This window comes from Nycticebus coucang, chromosome 16, assembly GCF_027406575.1.
Source record: "Nycticebus coucang isolate mNycCou1 chromosome 16, mNycCou1.pri, whole genome shotgun sequence".
NCBI lineage: Eukaryota > Metazoa > Chordata > Mammalia > Primates > Lorisidae > Nycticebus > Nycticebus coucang.
The window spans coordinates 83499551-83517098 of record NC_069795.1 but is presented as its reverse complement, the minus strand read 5'-3'; the positions used below and the strand labels follow the sequence as shown (position 1 = coordinate 83517098).

General features: G+C 36.4%; 1 protein-coding gene across 2 annotated transcripts in view; it reads left to right on the top strand.

Moving 5' to 3' along the window:
- CLDN16 (claudin 16) overlaps positions 1–17548 on the top strand; it is a 66205-nt gene that overhangs the window by 38523 nt on the left and 10134 nt on the right. The window contains exons 1-2 of one of the 2 annotated variants that reach the window (XM_053565855.1): positions 6395–6508; positions 6671–6880. In XM_053565855.1, the coding sequence (XP_053421830.1) occupies positions 6767–6880 (114 nt within the window). In that variant the 5' untranslated portion in view covers positions 6395–6508; positions 6671–6766. Of the gene's footprint in view, positions 1–6394; positions 6509–6670; positions 6881–17548 lie in introns of those variants that run through there. The other variant, XM_053565856.1, reaches the window with a different exon arrangement.

Sequence of the window (17548 nt, the reverse complement as noted above, 5' to 3'; positions counted from 1 at the left end):
CTAACCTCAGCGAATTTAAAGGAATAGAAATTATTCCTTGCATCTTCTCAGACCACCATGGAATAAAAGTTGAGCTCAGTAAAAACAAGAATCTGCATACACATACAAAAACATGGAAGTTAAATAACCTTATGCTGAATGATAGCTGGGTCAGAGATGAGATTAAGAAGGAAATTGCCAAATTTTTGGAAAAAAATGACAATGAAGACATGAATTATCAGAACCTCTGGGATACCGCAAAGGCAGTCCAAAGAGGGAAATTTATACCACTCCAAGCCTTTGTCAAGAGAACGGAAAGAGAGGAAGTTAACAACTTAATGGGACATCTCAAGCAACTGGAAAAGGAAGAACATTCTAATCCCAAACCCATAGAAGAAAAGAAATAACCAAAATTAGAGCAGAATTAAATGAAATTGAAAACAAAAGAATTATACAACAGATCAATAAATCAAGAAGTTGGTTTTTTGAAAAGGTCAATAAAATAGATAAACCTTTGGCCAACCTAATCAGGAAAAAAAGAGTAAAATCTCTAATCTCATCGATCAGAAATGACAAAGACGAAATAACAATAGACTCCTCAGAAATTCAAAAAATCCTTAATGAGGGCGGCGCCTGTGGCTCAGTCGGTAAGGCACCGGCCCCATATACTAAGGGTGGCGGGTTCAAAGCCGGCCCCAGCTGAACTGCAACCAAAAAATAGCTGGGCGTTGTGGTGGGCACCTGTAGTCCCAGCTACTCGGGAGGCTGAGGCAAGAGAATCACTTACACCCAGGAGTTGGAGGTTGCTGTGAGCTGTGTGATGCCATGGCACTCTACCAAAGGCCATAAAGTGAGGAAAAAGAAAAGAAAAAAAAGAAAAAAGAAAGAAAAAAATCTTTAATGAATATTATAAGAAACTTTATTCTAAGAAATATGAAAATATGAAGGAAATTGACCAATACTTGGAAGCACATCACTTTCCAAGACTTGGCCAGAATCAAGTGGAAATTTTGAACAGGCCCATATCAAGTTCTGAAATAGCATTGGCCACACAAAACCTCCATAAAAAGAAAAGCCCAGGACCAGATGGTTTCATGTCAGAATTCTACCAAACATTTAAAGAGAAATTAGTACCTATATTACTCAACCTGTTCCAAAAGGTAGAAAAAGAAGGAAAACTACCCAACTACCACGTTCTATGAAGCAAACGTCACCCTGATCACCAAACCAGGAAAAGACCCAACAAGAAAAGAAAATTATAGACCAATATCGCTAATGAATATAGATGCAAAAATATTCAACAAGATCCTAACAAACAGAATCCAGCAACACATCAAACAAAATATACATCATGACCACAGTCAGTTTTATCCCAGGGTCTCAAGGCTGGTTCAATATACGTAAATCTATAAGTATAATTCAGCACATAAACAAATTACAAAACAAAGACCATATGATTCTCTCAATTGATGCAGAAAAGCTTTTGATAATATCCAGCATCCCTTCATGATCACAACACTTAAGAAAATTGGTATAGAAGGGACATTTCTTAAACTGATTGAGGCCATCTACAGTAACCCACAGCCAATATCATATTGAATGGAGTTAAATTGAAATCATTCCCACTCAGATCAGGAACCCGACAAGGCTGCCCATTGTCTCCACTGCTCTTTAACATTGTAATGCAAGTTTTAGCCACTGCAATTAGGGAAGAAAAGGTGATCAAGGATATCCATGTAGGGTCAGAAGAGATCAAACTTTCGCTCTTCGCAGATATGATTATATATCTGGAAAACACCAGGGATTCTACTACAAAACTCTTAGAAGTGATCAAGGAATACAGCAGCATCTCAGGTTACAAAATCAACATTCATAAATCAGTAGTCTTTATATATACCAACAATAGCCAAGTTGAAAAAACAGCTAAGGACTCTATCCCATTCACAGTAGTGCCAAAGAAGATGAAATATTTGGGCATTTATCTAACAAAGGATGTGAAAGATCTCTATAAAAGAACTATGAAACTCTAAGAAAAGAAATAGCTGAAAATACTAACCAATGTAAAAACATACCATGCTCATGGCTGGGAAGAATCAACATTGTTAAAATGTCCAAACTACCCAAAGCAATATATAATTTTAACGCAATCCCTATTAAAGTTCCATTGTCATACTTTAAAGATCCTGAAAAAACAATACTTTGTTTTATATGGAATCAGAAAAAACCTAGAATAGCCAAGATATTACTCAGAAATAAAAACAAAGCAGGAGGAATCACACTACCAGACCTCAGACTATACTACAAATCGATAGTGATCAAAACAGCATGGTATTGGCACAAAAACAGAGAAGTAGATGTCTGGAACAGAATAGAGAACCAAGAGATGAATCCAGCTACTTACCATTATTTAATCTTTGACAAGCCAATTAAAAACATTCAGCGGGGAAAAGATTCCCTATTTAACAAATGGCTGGCAACCTGCAGAAGACTGAAACTGGACCCACACCTTTCACCTTTAACTAAGATAGACTCTCACTAAATTAAAGATTTAAACTTAAGACACGAAACTATAAAAATACTAGAAAAGAGTGCAGGCAAAACCCTTGAAGAAATCGGTCTGGGCGAGTACTTTATGAGGAGGACCCCCCAGGCAATTGAAACAGCTTCAAAAATACACTACTGGGACCTGATCAAACTAAAAAGCTTCTACACAGCCAAGAACACAGTAAGTAAAGCAAGCAAACAGCCCTCAGAATGGGAGAAGATATTTGCAGGTTATGTCTCCGACAAAGGTTTAATAACCAGAATCCATACAGAACTCAAACCCATAAGCAAGAAAAGAACAAGTGATCCCATCGCAGGCTGGGCAAGGGACTTGAAGAGAAACTTGTCTAAAGAAGACAGGCGTGCAGCCTACAGACAAATGAAAAAATGCTCATCATCTTTAATCATCAGAGAAATGCAAATCAAAACTACTTTGAGATATCATCTAACTCCAGTAAGATTAGCCTATATTACAAAATCCCAAGACCAGAGATGTTGGAGTGGATGTGAAGAAAAGGGAACACTTCTACACTGCTGGTGGGAATGCAAGTTAATACATTCTTTTTGGAAAGATGTTCGGAGAACACTTAGAGATCTAAAAATAGATCTGCCATTCAATCCTATAATTCCTCTACTAGGCATATACCCAAAAGACCAAAAATCACATCATAACAAAGATATTTGTACCAGAATGTTTATTGCAGCCGTATTCATAATTGCTAAGTCATGGAAAAAGCCCAAGTGCCCATCGATCCACGAATGGATTAATAAATTGTGGTATATGTACACCATGGAACATTATGCAGCCTTAAAGAAAGATGGAGACTTTACCTCTTTCATGTTTACGTGGATGGAGCTGGAACATATTCTTCTTATTAAGGTATCTCTTTTTTTTTTTATTTTTTTGAGAGAGAGAAAAAGAAGAGGGAGGGAGATTGGTGGGATTATCCCTGTGGTGCATCTTACAAGGGTATATGTGAAACTTAGTAAATGTGGAATGTAAATGTCTTAGCACAATAACTAAGAAAATGCCAGGAAGGCTATGTTAACCAGTGTGATGAAAATGTGTCAAACGGTCTATGAAACCAGGGTATGTTGCCACATGATCACATTAATGTACACAGCTATGATTTAATAAAAAATAAATAAATAAAAATAGAAAAACTATTGCTTCTGTGTGGATGTAAATAAATACATATGGAAAAACTAGTCAGTCCTTGTGGCAGGCGCCTGTAGTTCCAGCTACTCTGAAGGCTGAGGGAAAAGGATGGCTTGAGCCCAAGAGTTTAAGGTTGCTGTGAGCTATGATGCCTCAGCACTCTAAGAAAAAGAACATGACTTGGCTTATACCAAAGATTCAATTGAGACATCCCCTTTTTTACAGCTTTGTCTGTAATTTGCTATATGATTCTAAAATATAGTATGCTGACATATATATATATTTTGTTTGTTTGTTTGTTTTTTGTTTTTGTTTTTGGCCAAGCCCGGGTTTGAACCTGCCACTTCTGGTAAATGGGGCAGCCGCCCTACTCCTTGAGCCACAGTTGCCACCCAGTATGCTGATATTTTATGCTAGTTTTTCTTTTCTTGCTTAGAACCAATTTCTCAAAGCTTGGTCATCTGTCTCTGAATCAGAATTTTATTTAAAAAAATACATAAAATATGAACTCCTGGCCTTATCCCCAATTTCCTGAATCTTAGTCTCTGACAGTGAAACCCCTTCCTAGGCCTGCATTTATAACAAGCAGCTCTGGAGAATCCAGTTATATTCACTTTACACAGCCCTTGGGTGCACTGTTAGCCGGAAAAGTACATGTGAAAGGTCCGTGGGTGGAAACCTAGCAGCTAAATTCAGGAATTTTCCTGTAATGGGCATGTGCTTTTGGAATTGGTTTGCTCTCCCAGATCAATAAAGGGTTAGCATTTTAGATTTTAGGGCACAGGGAAAGATTCACTCATGACTCATAAAAGCAGCATATGTGTGTGTGTGTGTGTATATATATATATATATATATATATGCGCCAAGGGTGATTACTTTCTTTGAGAACTTTAAACAATATGTATTATTTTTTCATAAAAATAAAATAAAACAATGAGAGGAGAGGCATCTGTAATAAAAGGCAAGCAAATAAATAAAATGAAATGAACCGGACATACACATGTAACTCATGTTACTATATAGAGTAGTGTCCCCTTGTTCTTGGGCATCCCTTCCAAGACTCCCTGTGGACGCTTGAAACCACAGGTGGTATTGGACTCTATAGACAATCTATGTGGCAGATCTGCTGTTACGTGACCCAGCCGTGAGGAGTGTGTATAGTGTGGATATGGTGGACAAGGGGACTATTGACGTCCCTGGGCAGGATAGAGTGGGATGGCTTGAGATTTCATCACGCTACTCAGAATGGTGAAAGATGGACAGCTAGTGAATTGTTTATTTCTGAAATTTTCCAAGTACTATTTTTTCAATTGCATTTGTCTATGGGTAACTGAAACCTCAAAAAGAGAAGCCTTGGATTAAGGAGGGCTGCTGTAGGAGCTAGGCTTAGCAGTAATTGAGCTTATAGTCTCCTTATGGTGTTTCATCCAGCTTTCACTTTCAAATTTACAATTTACATACTTGAATAACAGTGAATTAAAATTTGAAATAACAAGGCTGTCATGGAAGTGCATTATTTTAATGTATTCTTGAAAATGCTATAATAATACTGATTTTATTCTTTTATACTAAATACTATGACCAAATGATTATTACACAGAAAAAATCCTTTATGAGCTGTTGCTAAAATAATTATCATTGTAGCTGACTCCTTCCAGAGTAATGGCCTATTTCTAATCCATTTTTGTGCTTCTCTCTCTCTGTCTCCTTTTCTCCTATTGTTTCTGCTCCCTCTCATTCTCTCTCTTGCATTAACAATCATATCAAAAAACTTTCTGGCCATTCACTTAAAAATTTTCTTTTAATATAAAGAAATTTATCTGATGATGATAAAACAATGATGTATGTGCTTTTGAAAGTATTTTTTTAAAGTGTTGATTATGAAATATTTATACTCTTTGAGGTTACCCATTCACATGTAGGTAAAACTCCAGTTGCCCCTTCTATATTAAAAACTTAAAAAAATGGGAGGCGCCTGTGGCTCAAAGGAGTAGGGCGCTGGCCAAACCCAGCCCCAGCCAAAAACTGCAAAAAATAAAAATTAAAAAATTAAAAAATAATTAAAAAAAAACAGTTTTCCTTACATAAACAGGTTTTTTATTAGATACATTTTCAAATATTGGTTGCATATGATATTCTTGGTCATATTAATATTCAGCATTTAGCTATTATATTAATAGTATAAATAGTAAATAGTATATAATACTTTCCCTTTAGACACCATTCTAAGTAATTTACAGGCACAATATCCTTTAATCTTCCCAGACCTCTTATGTAGAAGGTATTAATACCAGCGTTTTCAGAAACTGCGCCCCAAGAGCTCTCAGTCCATAATCTGCACAGCGAGGATTTGCATCTAGAGCGGCCTGGGTTAAAATGCACAACTGTTTCCATCCTCCGATGCACCTGCCACTGTAGTCTGAACTCCTGCATGGGTCTATTTTGCCCAGTGCTCTGGAATGCAAACTCCCTTGAGCAGGCCCTTACTTAGCATAGTTTCACCAGTGGCCTAAGGTAGTCAGCGAATATTAAAATAGTCCTAACAATAAAATAACAGGCAGTCAACCGTGCAGCCTTTTTCAAACGGGGAGGGGAACAGCTCACTTTCCCTGGAGGGCCTCAGAGAGATCAGTTTACAGGCTCCAGCATGGGGAGGCGGGAGGGCGGACCTTCCCTCCTTTCCTTCATCTAGGGGATGGCCTGTGCCTCTGGTGACCATCATCTTGGATTAGCTCACCGTTGGGTCAGAAAATATTACTAGGGCTGCTTCTCTTCCGCACTCAGAACGGAACCAGGCCTTGGACTCACCTGGCTTCTGATTGGAGGTTGGTTGCTTTGGATAATGACCTCCAAGACCCCAAGTGTTTTATAGCCTGTTTATACCATTCTTACTGCAACTTAAGATGCCTGCAGGGGTGTGTGAGAAAAAGTGGGAAAAACAAAACACAACAAAACGAAAAAAAAAAACCCAGTATTTTCATCCTCAGGTGCCAGAAACGCAGAAGACCGACAGCCTTCCAGCTCCCCGAGCAGGCCCCAGGCAACATCTGCCCATGTGGCTTCCAGACTAGCTCCTCGCCAGGATGAGGGACCTTCTTCAGTACGTCGCCTGTTTCTTTGCCTTTTTCTCCTCTGGGTTTCTGATCGTGGCCACCTGGACAGACTGTTGGATGGTGAATGCCGATGATTCCCTGGAGGTAAGGAGTCAGTAACTTCTTTTCCTGTCCCAAGTCTTACCAAAGTTTCTCTAAGTGACCGCTGCTGTGTCTGAAACTCAGTTTGTGTATTAAAACTAATAATAGCAAAACTAGGCAACATGGACTGACTGACTGCTGAGGTTTTACATTATCATCTCATTTAATCCTCATAGTTCATTTACGAGGTAGGTCCTGTTCTCATCCCATTCCACACATGAGGTGACTAAGTAGTTCTTCCATTTTCCATAAGGATAAATTTACACAGGAGGGTAATTAAAAATTCCCTGCCTCTGTGACCTTCAGAAAGGACCCACCTTTTCCATTGCTCTGTGTACCAAATTGAATAATACAATTTCAGTAACTTCCTTTCCTTCCAAGATAAATTTGTTAACTGCATGACAGCATTCAGAGTAGTGAGATGGACTTTCTTAAGGAGTCATAACCTAAGACATTTAGTAATCAAATGCAAGGCAGGTCCAACTCACCCAATTTGTATGCAATCAAAAAATGTTATCTTAATGAATTTCCAAGTAGAAATAAATATCCTGAGGGACAAAGAATCTTTTCAGTGAATCCCCAAATAAAGAGGATAGACATGAATTTAAGAAATACTCTCATTAAGAAAGATGGAGACTTTACCTCTTTCATGTTTACATGGATGGAGCTGGAACATATTCTTCTTAGTAAAGTGTCTCAAGAATGGAAGAAAAAGTACCCAATGTAGTCACCCTTATTATGAAACTAATGTAGGACCTTCCCTTGAAAGCTATAACCCAGTTACAACCTAAGAATAGGGAGAAGGGGGAAAGGGAGGGGAGGGAGGGGGGAGGTAAGTGGAGGGAGGAGGATTAATGGGATTACACCTGCGGTGCATCTTACAAGGGAATATGTGAATCCTAGTAAAAGTGGAATGTAAAGGTCTTAGCAAAATAACTAAGAAAATTCCACGAAAGCTATGTTAAATAGTGTGATGAAAATGTGTCAAACGGTCTATGAACCAAGTGTATGGTGCCCCATGATCATACTAATGTACACAGCTATGATTTAATAAAAAAAATAAAAAAATAAAATCAGTTGCTCTTGGGAACTGTTTTGCAAGAGATGAGTAAGTGGGTTCACATTTGAAGATTTTACTTTTTTCACTGGAGAAGCAGAAAGAAGTAATTTTGAAGTTCAAAACCATTGTCTGTGGCCATAGAAATCTGACAGAGGTAGAACTGAGTGAAAAAAATAAAATCTTCAGAATCAGCTGCTGTTCATTAGTGAGTTTTAGGAAAGTGTAGCTGAGAAGAGGAAATAATATTTCAGGAGCTTAAACAGAGAAAACAGAGAACACCACCTGCTCTTTTATGTATATACCGAAGGAAACAATTTACCCTAATAAATGTTCTAATGTCACCTGCATGAAGTTTAGGAAAAATACCCAAGAGTGAGTTTATATATTTTTCTTCTAATTTCCTTTATTAGATTCTCCAGTTGGACTGAGAAATGGAAAGCAATCATCTTCCTATTTTGCCCTATTTTTGCTGTTTACTTTTTTTTTGAATTTTCCTCTGACTTCCACACAGCATTTCAAAACTAATGGAGTCACAAATATCTCGTTAGTGCTAGAAACTGACATTTCTAAAAATTGTGATACAATGGTACTACTGTAAAGGATGTCTGCTCTAAGTGAGTCTAGTGATGCATTTTATCTGGCCATGAGGTCTAAAGAAAAAATAGAAAATCTTTGAATGATGCTCAGGGAAATGTTCAGATAAAACCTGCTGCCATTAATTTGCCATTTTCTATCCTGCCAGTGGTAGGTGATTAAAACAGAAATATGTTGGACTTCAGAATACTTCAAATTATGTTTTTAAAAATGTTAAACCCCCCACAAAATCCCATCTAAAGACATTGTTAAAATATTTTCTAAAACAATTTCAAAGTCATTCTGCTCAAGCTAACATCATTGCTAACTTCACTTGATAAGAAATAGAGTTTCAGAAAGGGTCAAACCTTGCAGAGAGAAAGAGAAAGAGAGAGAGGGAGAGATTTGGAGAGCTGGCATTTAAAGTGCCTTCTTTCATTTTAGTACATCCAGCCAATTTGCCATCTGTCTTGTGCAAGAATATGTCTAGTTAATAATGAATGGAATGGGCTGTTCAAGTGATTCACCCTAAGTCAATTCTCACTAATCTTGGGCAAGAGTTAGTATTTCTTAGCTTCTTTATCATTTCCTATACCTGAAATGTGCACGTATTTATAGAAGAGCCCCCAGGAAACCTCTATATTGTGACTCCATGACAAATCGGGTCCCCTTTTCTTTCAACAATCTCTTTATTTCTCAATTTCTTTAAAGGGAGAGGAATCGCTTGTGGTAATTGCTACTTCAAATTGGCCAGGATACAAAGTCGTGCTAGAAGGTTCTGACACTCACTAGCGAGATTCCACTTTTCTCCTCCCTTGCTGCCTTCCCCGCTTATATATCACCTTATGGTCCATTTAATGGCACACTTTTGAAAATTGCGGGACAAAAATTGGCACAAAAAGGTATTTCTTTAAAAGCATACCCATGAAAAATTTGAACAAGAAGGAATATGTTACGTTTCCAACTTTGTTATGTTTAGGATAATATAGGCAGAGGAATTGGAAGAAGGGCTCTGTGCTTCAGAGTTCAGCATAAAAGAAATATAAAATATTTATATTTTATATATATTTATATTATAAAATAATATGCCCTAAAACAGTAGCATGCTCACTGTACTCGGTGGGGTGGGGGTGGGGGACAAAGACAACAAGAATTCCTTCTGGAAGTGTATATTTAGTGAGGGGAAAAAGGATACACATGAAACTACATGATATCCCCAAACTTACCATGCATAGGAAAATCTTCGTAACAACCAATATCTTGGAACATGTTTGTCATGAGTGGGAGGGAAGAGTCCACATGTGTTCAGAAAGAGCTAGCCAACATGTGGAGAGAATTTTATAAATCAATGTACATTTAGCTACAATTTCCAATTTCCCTTTAATGGTGCCTTTTGGGACACCCTGAATAATAAAAGGCATAGGTCAATTTGTATTTTGAGAAAGAAATGAGTAAGGTGCTCTTGGAGCAGATTATTTCCTGTTAAGGACATCGAAGCAGGTCTCATGGAAGAAAAGACATTTGAGCAAAGCCTTAAAAGGATGCAAAGGATTTGCAAAGGGAGAAATGACAGGAAGGGTCTTTCAAATAATGGAACTACATGGCTGAAGTGCAGAGTAAGTGCAGAGTAATACTAAGCTAGAGGCAGAAAGAGCTCAAATGTATTTTTGTCTTAACATTGTAACCTGCTTCACGCAAAGTTCTTTGCATTAGCTAAATATGTCAGGAAAAAAGAAATAACACAATATCCCTAAATCTGGTCCAAAGCCTCTGAGCTACCACCCTGCTTTTGTCATTTTTGATTCAATTCGGTCTCTGAGAAGACTGAGATGGTGAAGAAAACTTGGGTTTTGAGATCTTTCAAGTCTATATCTGCATCTTAACCCATTTAACTGTCTGTTATTAAGCCACTTGACCTCTTGTCTTCAGCTCTTTCCTCAATTGTAAGGTAAAGTTGAACTTAGTTGTTTCTAAGGTCCTTTATAGACTTTATTTTCTTTAACATGAGAACTCCCTGACTGTGTGTGTAACTGCAGAGAGCTGGCTAATCACTAAGGGATTGATGGTGTCTACAGCCTTCCAGACATTTCCGTTAGGAATCTCCTGTGAATATTCTCCATTATTCTCTAACTTTGTACACTCTGCCTTCCTTCCTCCCCCGCCCCTTTTCTCTCTTCCTTTCTTCTTTATTTTTCTTCTCTTTTCTTCCTTCTCTATCTCTCTTTCTCCTCTCTTTTCTCCTGTTTTTACCCCTTTCTCCTCCTTCATCTTTAGCCCTTTTTTTTTCTCTCCCTTTTCTATGTCTATCTTCCTTCATTTCACAGACATTCCTTGAAGTCCTCTGTATACCCAGTACCGGGGAGGGTGCAGGATGAGAAAGGAAATGAGACTGAACACTTCTTTAGTTGCTCAGAGTATGGTGAGGAGGACAGAAGAGTGAACTGGTAGTTGGAGCGTGGTGTGGTGAGTGCTGTGGGAAAGAAGGATCCTAAGTGGGCAGCTCACCCACTCTTGAACTATCAGTGAAGTCTACTCAAAAGAAGGGGTATCTGAACTAGGAGTGGAAAGAACTATGACTGAGGCAGAAGGGTAGAGAGTATTCCACGCACAGGGAATGGGATGTGGTGAGCTGTAGGTATGAGCACTGCATGCCTGTGGCGTGGTGTCTTACTGCATGGTAAGAATTTCCAATATGCTGGGAGCATACAGGAACTTGGTCATCAAGAGATTCGCACGTCATATAAAATATAGATCTTCTACCATAGCCAAGGGTTGCTTCACTGTAAGCAAATAAGTATGTGCTTTTTAGAAGTATCAGTCATTCTGGTTACTTGTGGGGAGTGGTTCAAAGGGGTATGGGAAGACCAATTAAGGAGACTTTTGCCATAGACCAAGCGGGAGACAATGGTGGTCTGAGTTAGAGCGGAAGCAAGTTTGAAGAAATATGTAATGATAGTGAAAAACTCCAAAGAACTTAAATTGATAGGGTTGGTAATTGACTGCGTGTAGGAAAGAAGGTGATGGAAAAAGAGAACACAAAGTTGAAACCCACCTAACTGATTGGGGCAACTGGAAGGGCAGTGAAGTCACTCATTGAGGGCTTAAATGGAAGAAAATTTATCTATAGTGGAACAATGTACCTGCATCATTTTTTTTCTATCTTAGTTTATTGCAGAAAACCTGGAGATAGGAACACAGTTCTTTTTGTGGAAAAGTTCATAAGTTAGATTTGATGTCAGAGGGAGCTGAGTTAAATCTCATTTTGTCAGGTAGCATCTGTGTTGAGTTTAGGCTTTCAAACTTCTATAAAGCACATTTCCTCTTCTGTAGAGGAAGAATAATAATACACACATCAGAAGTTTCTTGTGAGGATTAAATGAGTTTGTGTAGCTAAAGCATTTGCTACAGTAGCAGGCAAATACAAATCAACCAATAAATGTTAGATAAATTATTGTCTATTTTCAGTATATTGTTTTGTTTTTTCCTCTGGATAAGACGACGACATTTTGCATAATGTTCACTGAACAGAGGGATAAGTGATTAAAGTTCCATTCCTATTTCCTCTGTTGATTCTATTGCAAACATTTTGTTTATTTGTCTGAGCTCTGGTTTGCCCATGTTTATACTATGACTGTTTCATTTTTGTTTCACCAAGGGAATAACGCAGATCATAGCATCAAATAGCAAAAGTGCAAATGTTATCTATGAAAGACTCATATTTAAGTCATATGTAAGAAATAAGACTCATATTTAAGTCTTATATAAGAAAACAAATTATGAATTAACCACACTTTGGTATATTAACTATAGAATATGTAATTCATAATTATTCACACTGAAATAGATAGTTTCTTCACAGTTGCTCATCTCTCAATTATAAGAAGGAAAAAGTACTTTTACAAGAGGATTCCATTTCTAGTCAATCTTTTGTTAGTTACTTACTGAGAACCTGCTATATACCACATGTAGTTATGATTGAAATATTATTAATGCAAAGGAAGGTTGCTCAAATTTGAATATATTTAGCCCTATCATCAGGTTCACCTCTGGAATGTCCATTTGTGTTAATAATGTGACAATGTTTTCAGACAAAAAGTAAATATTAAAATGATTATATCTAGCATATACTCTGATCATTTATATAGTAGTTTTATTTTCTAATTGAATTTCAAACACTTTCAGCAGACATTTGAAGCTACAAATACTCTCTCATTCACTTCATGATTTCTTACAGCACCAAGCGCTGACATCCATATAATAGGAGCTCATAATACATTTGTTCACATGATTTCATGGAGCACCTATTAGACCTGGGGCCAGGCACGGTGGCTCATGCCTATAAGCCTAACACTCTGGGAGGTCGAAGCAGGCAGATTGCTTGAGTTCAGGAGTTTGAGACCAGCCTGAGCAAGAATGAGACCCTGTCTCTACTAAAAATAGAAAACTTGCTGGGCGTAGTGGTGCATGCCTACAGTCCTAGCTACTTGGGAGGCTGAGGCAAGAGGATTTTTCAAGCCCAAGAGTTTAAGGTTCCCATGACAATACCATGACACTCTATCCAGGGAGAAAAAATGAGACTCTGTCTCAAAAAGAAGAAGAGAGAGACCTGGCACATTTGTTGAAAAAATGAGTAAATTAATGAAAATATAATAGAAGGAGTTCTTTTAAAAGCTCATATTGAATCCTCAATAAGAAATATGTCTGTAGGGAAATTGCCACTTTTTATAGGTATAAAAGAAAGATTTTATACCTTGATACAATCTAAATTTTTTCAAGATATGTATTTGGCTCATTTTTTAAAGGTAGAAATAAAAGTCTAATCTTCTGTAATGTCTAATAAAGTTGATGAGAGTGAATTTTGGTGTAGAGAACGTGGCTTTTTGCCTGGTGTTTCAAAGAGAGAAAGAAACAAAAAAAAAAAGAAAAAAGAAAGAGAAAGTTAACAATTTATAATAATTCACTCAACAAAAATGTTGATCTCTGTCACAGGACAGTAATAATTATAAAGTTGTGGTATCTTACTTTTATGAGGAAAGCATTCTAATGTATAAATTAAATAAATATTAAAATTGAAATGTATTAATTAAAATATTAAAATTGAAATCTTGGGAGAGTTCAGATATGTAAATTAGGTCATATACCCATGAAGATCACAAATGTTACATTTTATTCTAAGTTTACATTGTACCACTTATTATTTACACATTTAACCAGTATTCTACAATTAACCAGACTGAGGTAAAACAAATATATTTTAGCAAATGAATCCCTGACTTTCTTTTATATCTTATCAATATAGAATATAAAGGAGGGAAAAGATGACATCTATTATTATTTTAGTCTTGCTCCTTCATCTTTATTTAGGTCTCGCTTGACTTCTTTTAGACCCTAGGATGGTAAAAAATATAAAATAAAATATCAAAGTAAAAAGTTCAGAATCCCAGTTTAAAAAATTCAAATATGTTTTATATTAAAATTGAAAATGCTTCAAGTTTTAATAGTAAAACATGTTATTTGCTACAGTTTTACTAAAATTTTCTCATTTTATTAAATATAAGTACTGTACACAGGCACGTTGCATCTTCAGTACTAAAGTACATTAGCACCGGATGGTAAAATGGTGTGAAAATTATAAATTCTTGTATGTATGCAAGGTGGTTTTTAAAATGACACCAAATCAGTTTAAACTCTCCGGTCTAAATAATAGTTCTTTGGTGTCTGGATTTAGCTGTTCTAGTTGATCCAGTCAAGTTGAAAGCACTTATTAGCAACAATTGTGCACGTAGTACGGCCATACCCATTTTCTACTCCAAAGTTCAAATGAGATTTAAAGTGTGTGAATTAGAAAAATTAACAGATTTTTTCCCCCTCAGTAAACATCTATTGAGAACATGTTATGTACCACAAAAAAACAGGATATACGCTTGTTGAAGCAGGGTGCCATGTCCATCCTGGTCACTGGTATATCTTTCACATTTAGTTACCAAGTTGATTGGCACAAGACCGGCATTCAAAGAATATGGTTTGAAATATGACAGACAGAGGCACTAAATACACCTATAAAAGAGGATCCAAAAAGTGATGTAAAATGTGGATCAATTACTGTGAAATCTCAGGATAGGAAGAGGGTAATTCCAGCTGAAGAGACAAAAGCAGGTCTTGTGGAGGAAAGGATGTCTCTAAAATGGAACTTGAATAATAAATAGAAATTTGACAGGTTGAGACTAAGGGAAGTTATTCTCATTAGTATATACCATGAGGGGAAAACTCAAAGGCCTTAAGGAGCCAAATAGCCAACAGACATAGGGAGGCAGGTGGGATAGGAACTGTGGGAAACTTGGTGGGTAGAAGCCCCACTTAAGGGGAGCAGCCACCTGTCTCTTTCTAGATGTTGCTGTGTGGCACTCACAGAATGACCAAGTTCTATAAAATCTCTACTGCGACCAACTAGGAGTTTTTGCTGGCCTCATGTTTGTGACTTCTGCTTTATTGTCATACTGAATAAACTGACTTCTCATTTAGGAGATAATTCACTGCTTACTTTCAGGAACAATAGATATTTTTTGAAATAATATACAGATTATTTAGCATTGGTAGATTATATATTGATGTGCAAATCACATGTTAGAAGGAGCCATCTATTTTGGACAATCTTATGAGATAAAAATTATTAGCTAATATTTTGCATTTTTGCTTTTTAAGAAAGGATAACCATTATCTTTTAAACATTGGTTTGCTTTTTAAGAACCTTGTCTTAAAAATTGCTTGCCTTTTATAAAGGTTCTAATAAGCCATTTTACAACAGAAAGACAGGGAAATGAAGATGACGTAACGATGAGGACTTTTCTTAATATGATAAATAAACGTAAAATCTTTCAACCTTGTCTTTTGTGCACAAAGGCACCTTTAAGAGCATCTCAGTAAGTGCTATATTAACACAGGAGTTTAGTTAATTACAGCCACTATTCTCACGTACCTTAACTGAGTGTGAATTCCAAGCAATCTAATAGTGTGCCCCTGAGCATTAATACCTAATGAAATTGGATTCCTTGTTTTCTCTAATGAGCTCATTGCTTTTCTAAATATGGTCATTGCAAGTAAATGATCAATAGCTTGAAACTGACACCCCACTACTAGATTATTTTGGCAAGACAAAAATACTCATTAGTGCAAAATAAGAATTTTTTAATAATACACATATATACCCCAGACTACTTTTAAAATAACATTGCATATAAAGGGAATGACAAAAATAGGTTAGTTTGTTTATAACAGTAGAAAATTGTGAATAGTCATTGATTACAGAGCAGTGGCTTCAAATCCATATAACCCGGGTCAAGTTGCAATGAAGTGGATCCAGTGTGTTCCTGTGAATTGAGAATCTGAAGGGCAGTGGGCTAGGGGAAGGCCTGCGTAGGGTACAGAACTTTTGTTCAAACTGTCTTTTCTATATTAACTTCCCAGGGCTTCTGTAACAAACAATTGTAAACTTGGTGGCTCTAACAAATGAGAAATTTATTCTCTGACTGTTCTGGAGGCCAGAAGTTTAAAATCAAGATATTGCACTGCCCCTGAAGATATTAAGGGAAATTCTGTTCCTGTCCTCTTTGGGAGGCCATAGGCATTTCTTGACTTGTGACGGCATCCCTCCAACCTCTGCCTTTGTGGTCACATTGTCCCCTTTTCTGTTTGGGTCTCTCCTCTGTGTATCTCTTATAAAGATGCTTGTCAATGGTTTAGGATCTGACCAGATAATTCAACGTGATCTCATCTCAAGATCCTTAATTAATTATTGTCTACAAAGACTCTTTTGCCAAATAAGGTCCCAATGGCAAGTTTGGGGGGTAAGGATGTGGACGTATATTTTTGAGGGCCACCATCTTTCTTCACTTCCATTGTGGTTAGTTGGTAAAGCTGAACACAGGCACTGCTCAGCTCATGATGAAGTTTAAGCATTTTCCTACTATATGTGTTTATTGAATTTATATTATGTCTATAATTTTTAATCCTTAAAGCTACTCTATCATCTCCTTTATACAGATAAAGGAGATTGAGTTTCAAAAAAGGTAAAATTTTGCCAAAGGTTAAAAAATAAATAATCATCAATTTACATTTAATAGTTAATGCATATTAAATTTAATTTGTATTTAGTGTATATATAATTTAGATGTTTAATTTAGATGCTCACAAATTTATTTAGAAACTATTGTAAGTTTCACAAGACAAATTTTTCTTCATTAGATTTCTGTCTCCCCTGGGTCAGATATAATCTTCCATAAAGTCCAAAAAATTGCTTCCAAATATAATCTTAGGAAGAACAAGTCAAAAATGAAGTTTTGCAGAATGATTGTATTGCCCTGAGATTCAAGTATGGGCTTACTTCATGCAAATCTATCTTCTAGTTCCACAATCTGAAGTACTTTAGTCTGAAATAGAATTGAAAATTCTTTAAAAAGTGATTTAAAATATTTTTTACCTTTTTTTACCAAAAATAAAAGTAATGTTTTATTATTTTTAGCACATAATGCAACATTTCTAAGGGGGTTAACATAATGTTTTGATACATAGAATGTGTAGTGATCATATCAGGGTAATTAGCATATCCATCATCTTAAATTTTATTATTTTTGTGTTTTGTATTAAATTTTATTATTTTTGTATTTTTGTGTGTGTTGAGAACATTCAATATTTTCCTTTTAGCTACTTGAAACTATATAATATACCATTGCTAACTATAATCACCCTACCGTGTTATAGAACGTTAGGAATTACTCCTACTCTGTAGTTGAAATTTTGTTATCTTTTAACAAATTTCTCCCTATCCTGGTCTCCAGTATCTTCTGTCCTACATTTTACTTGAGATCAACTTTTTTAGCTGCCATATATGAGTGAGAACATGCAGTACTAGCTATTTAACTTTCTCTTTCTGACTTGTTTAAAACATAATGCCCTTCGGTTCCACTCATATTCCCATGAATAACAGGACTTCATTTCCTACAAAGTATTCCTTGTGTGTGTGTGTGTGTGTGTATGTGTGT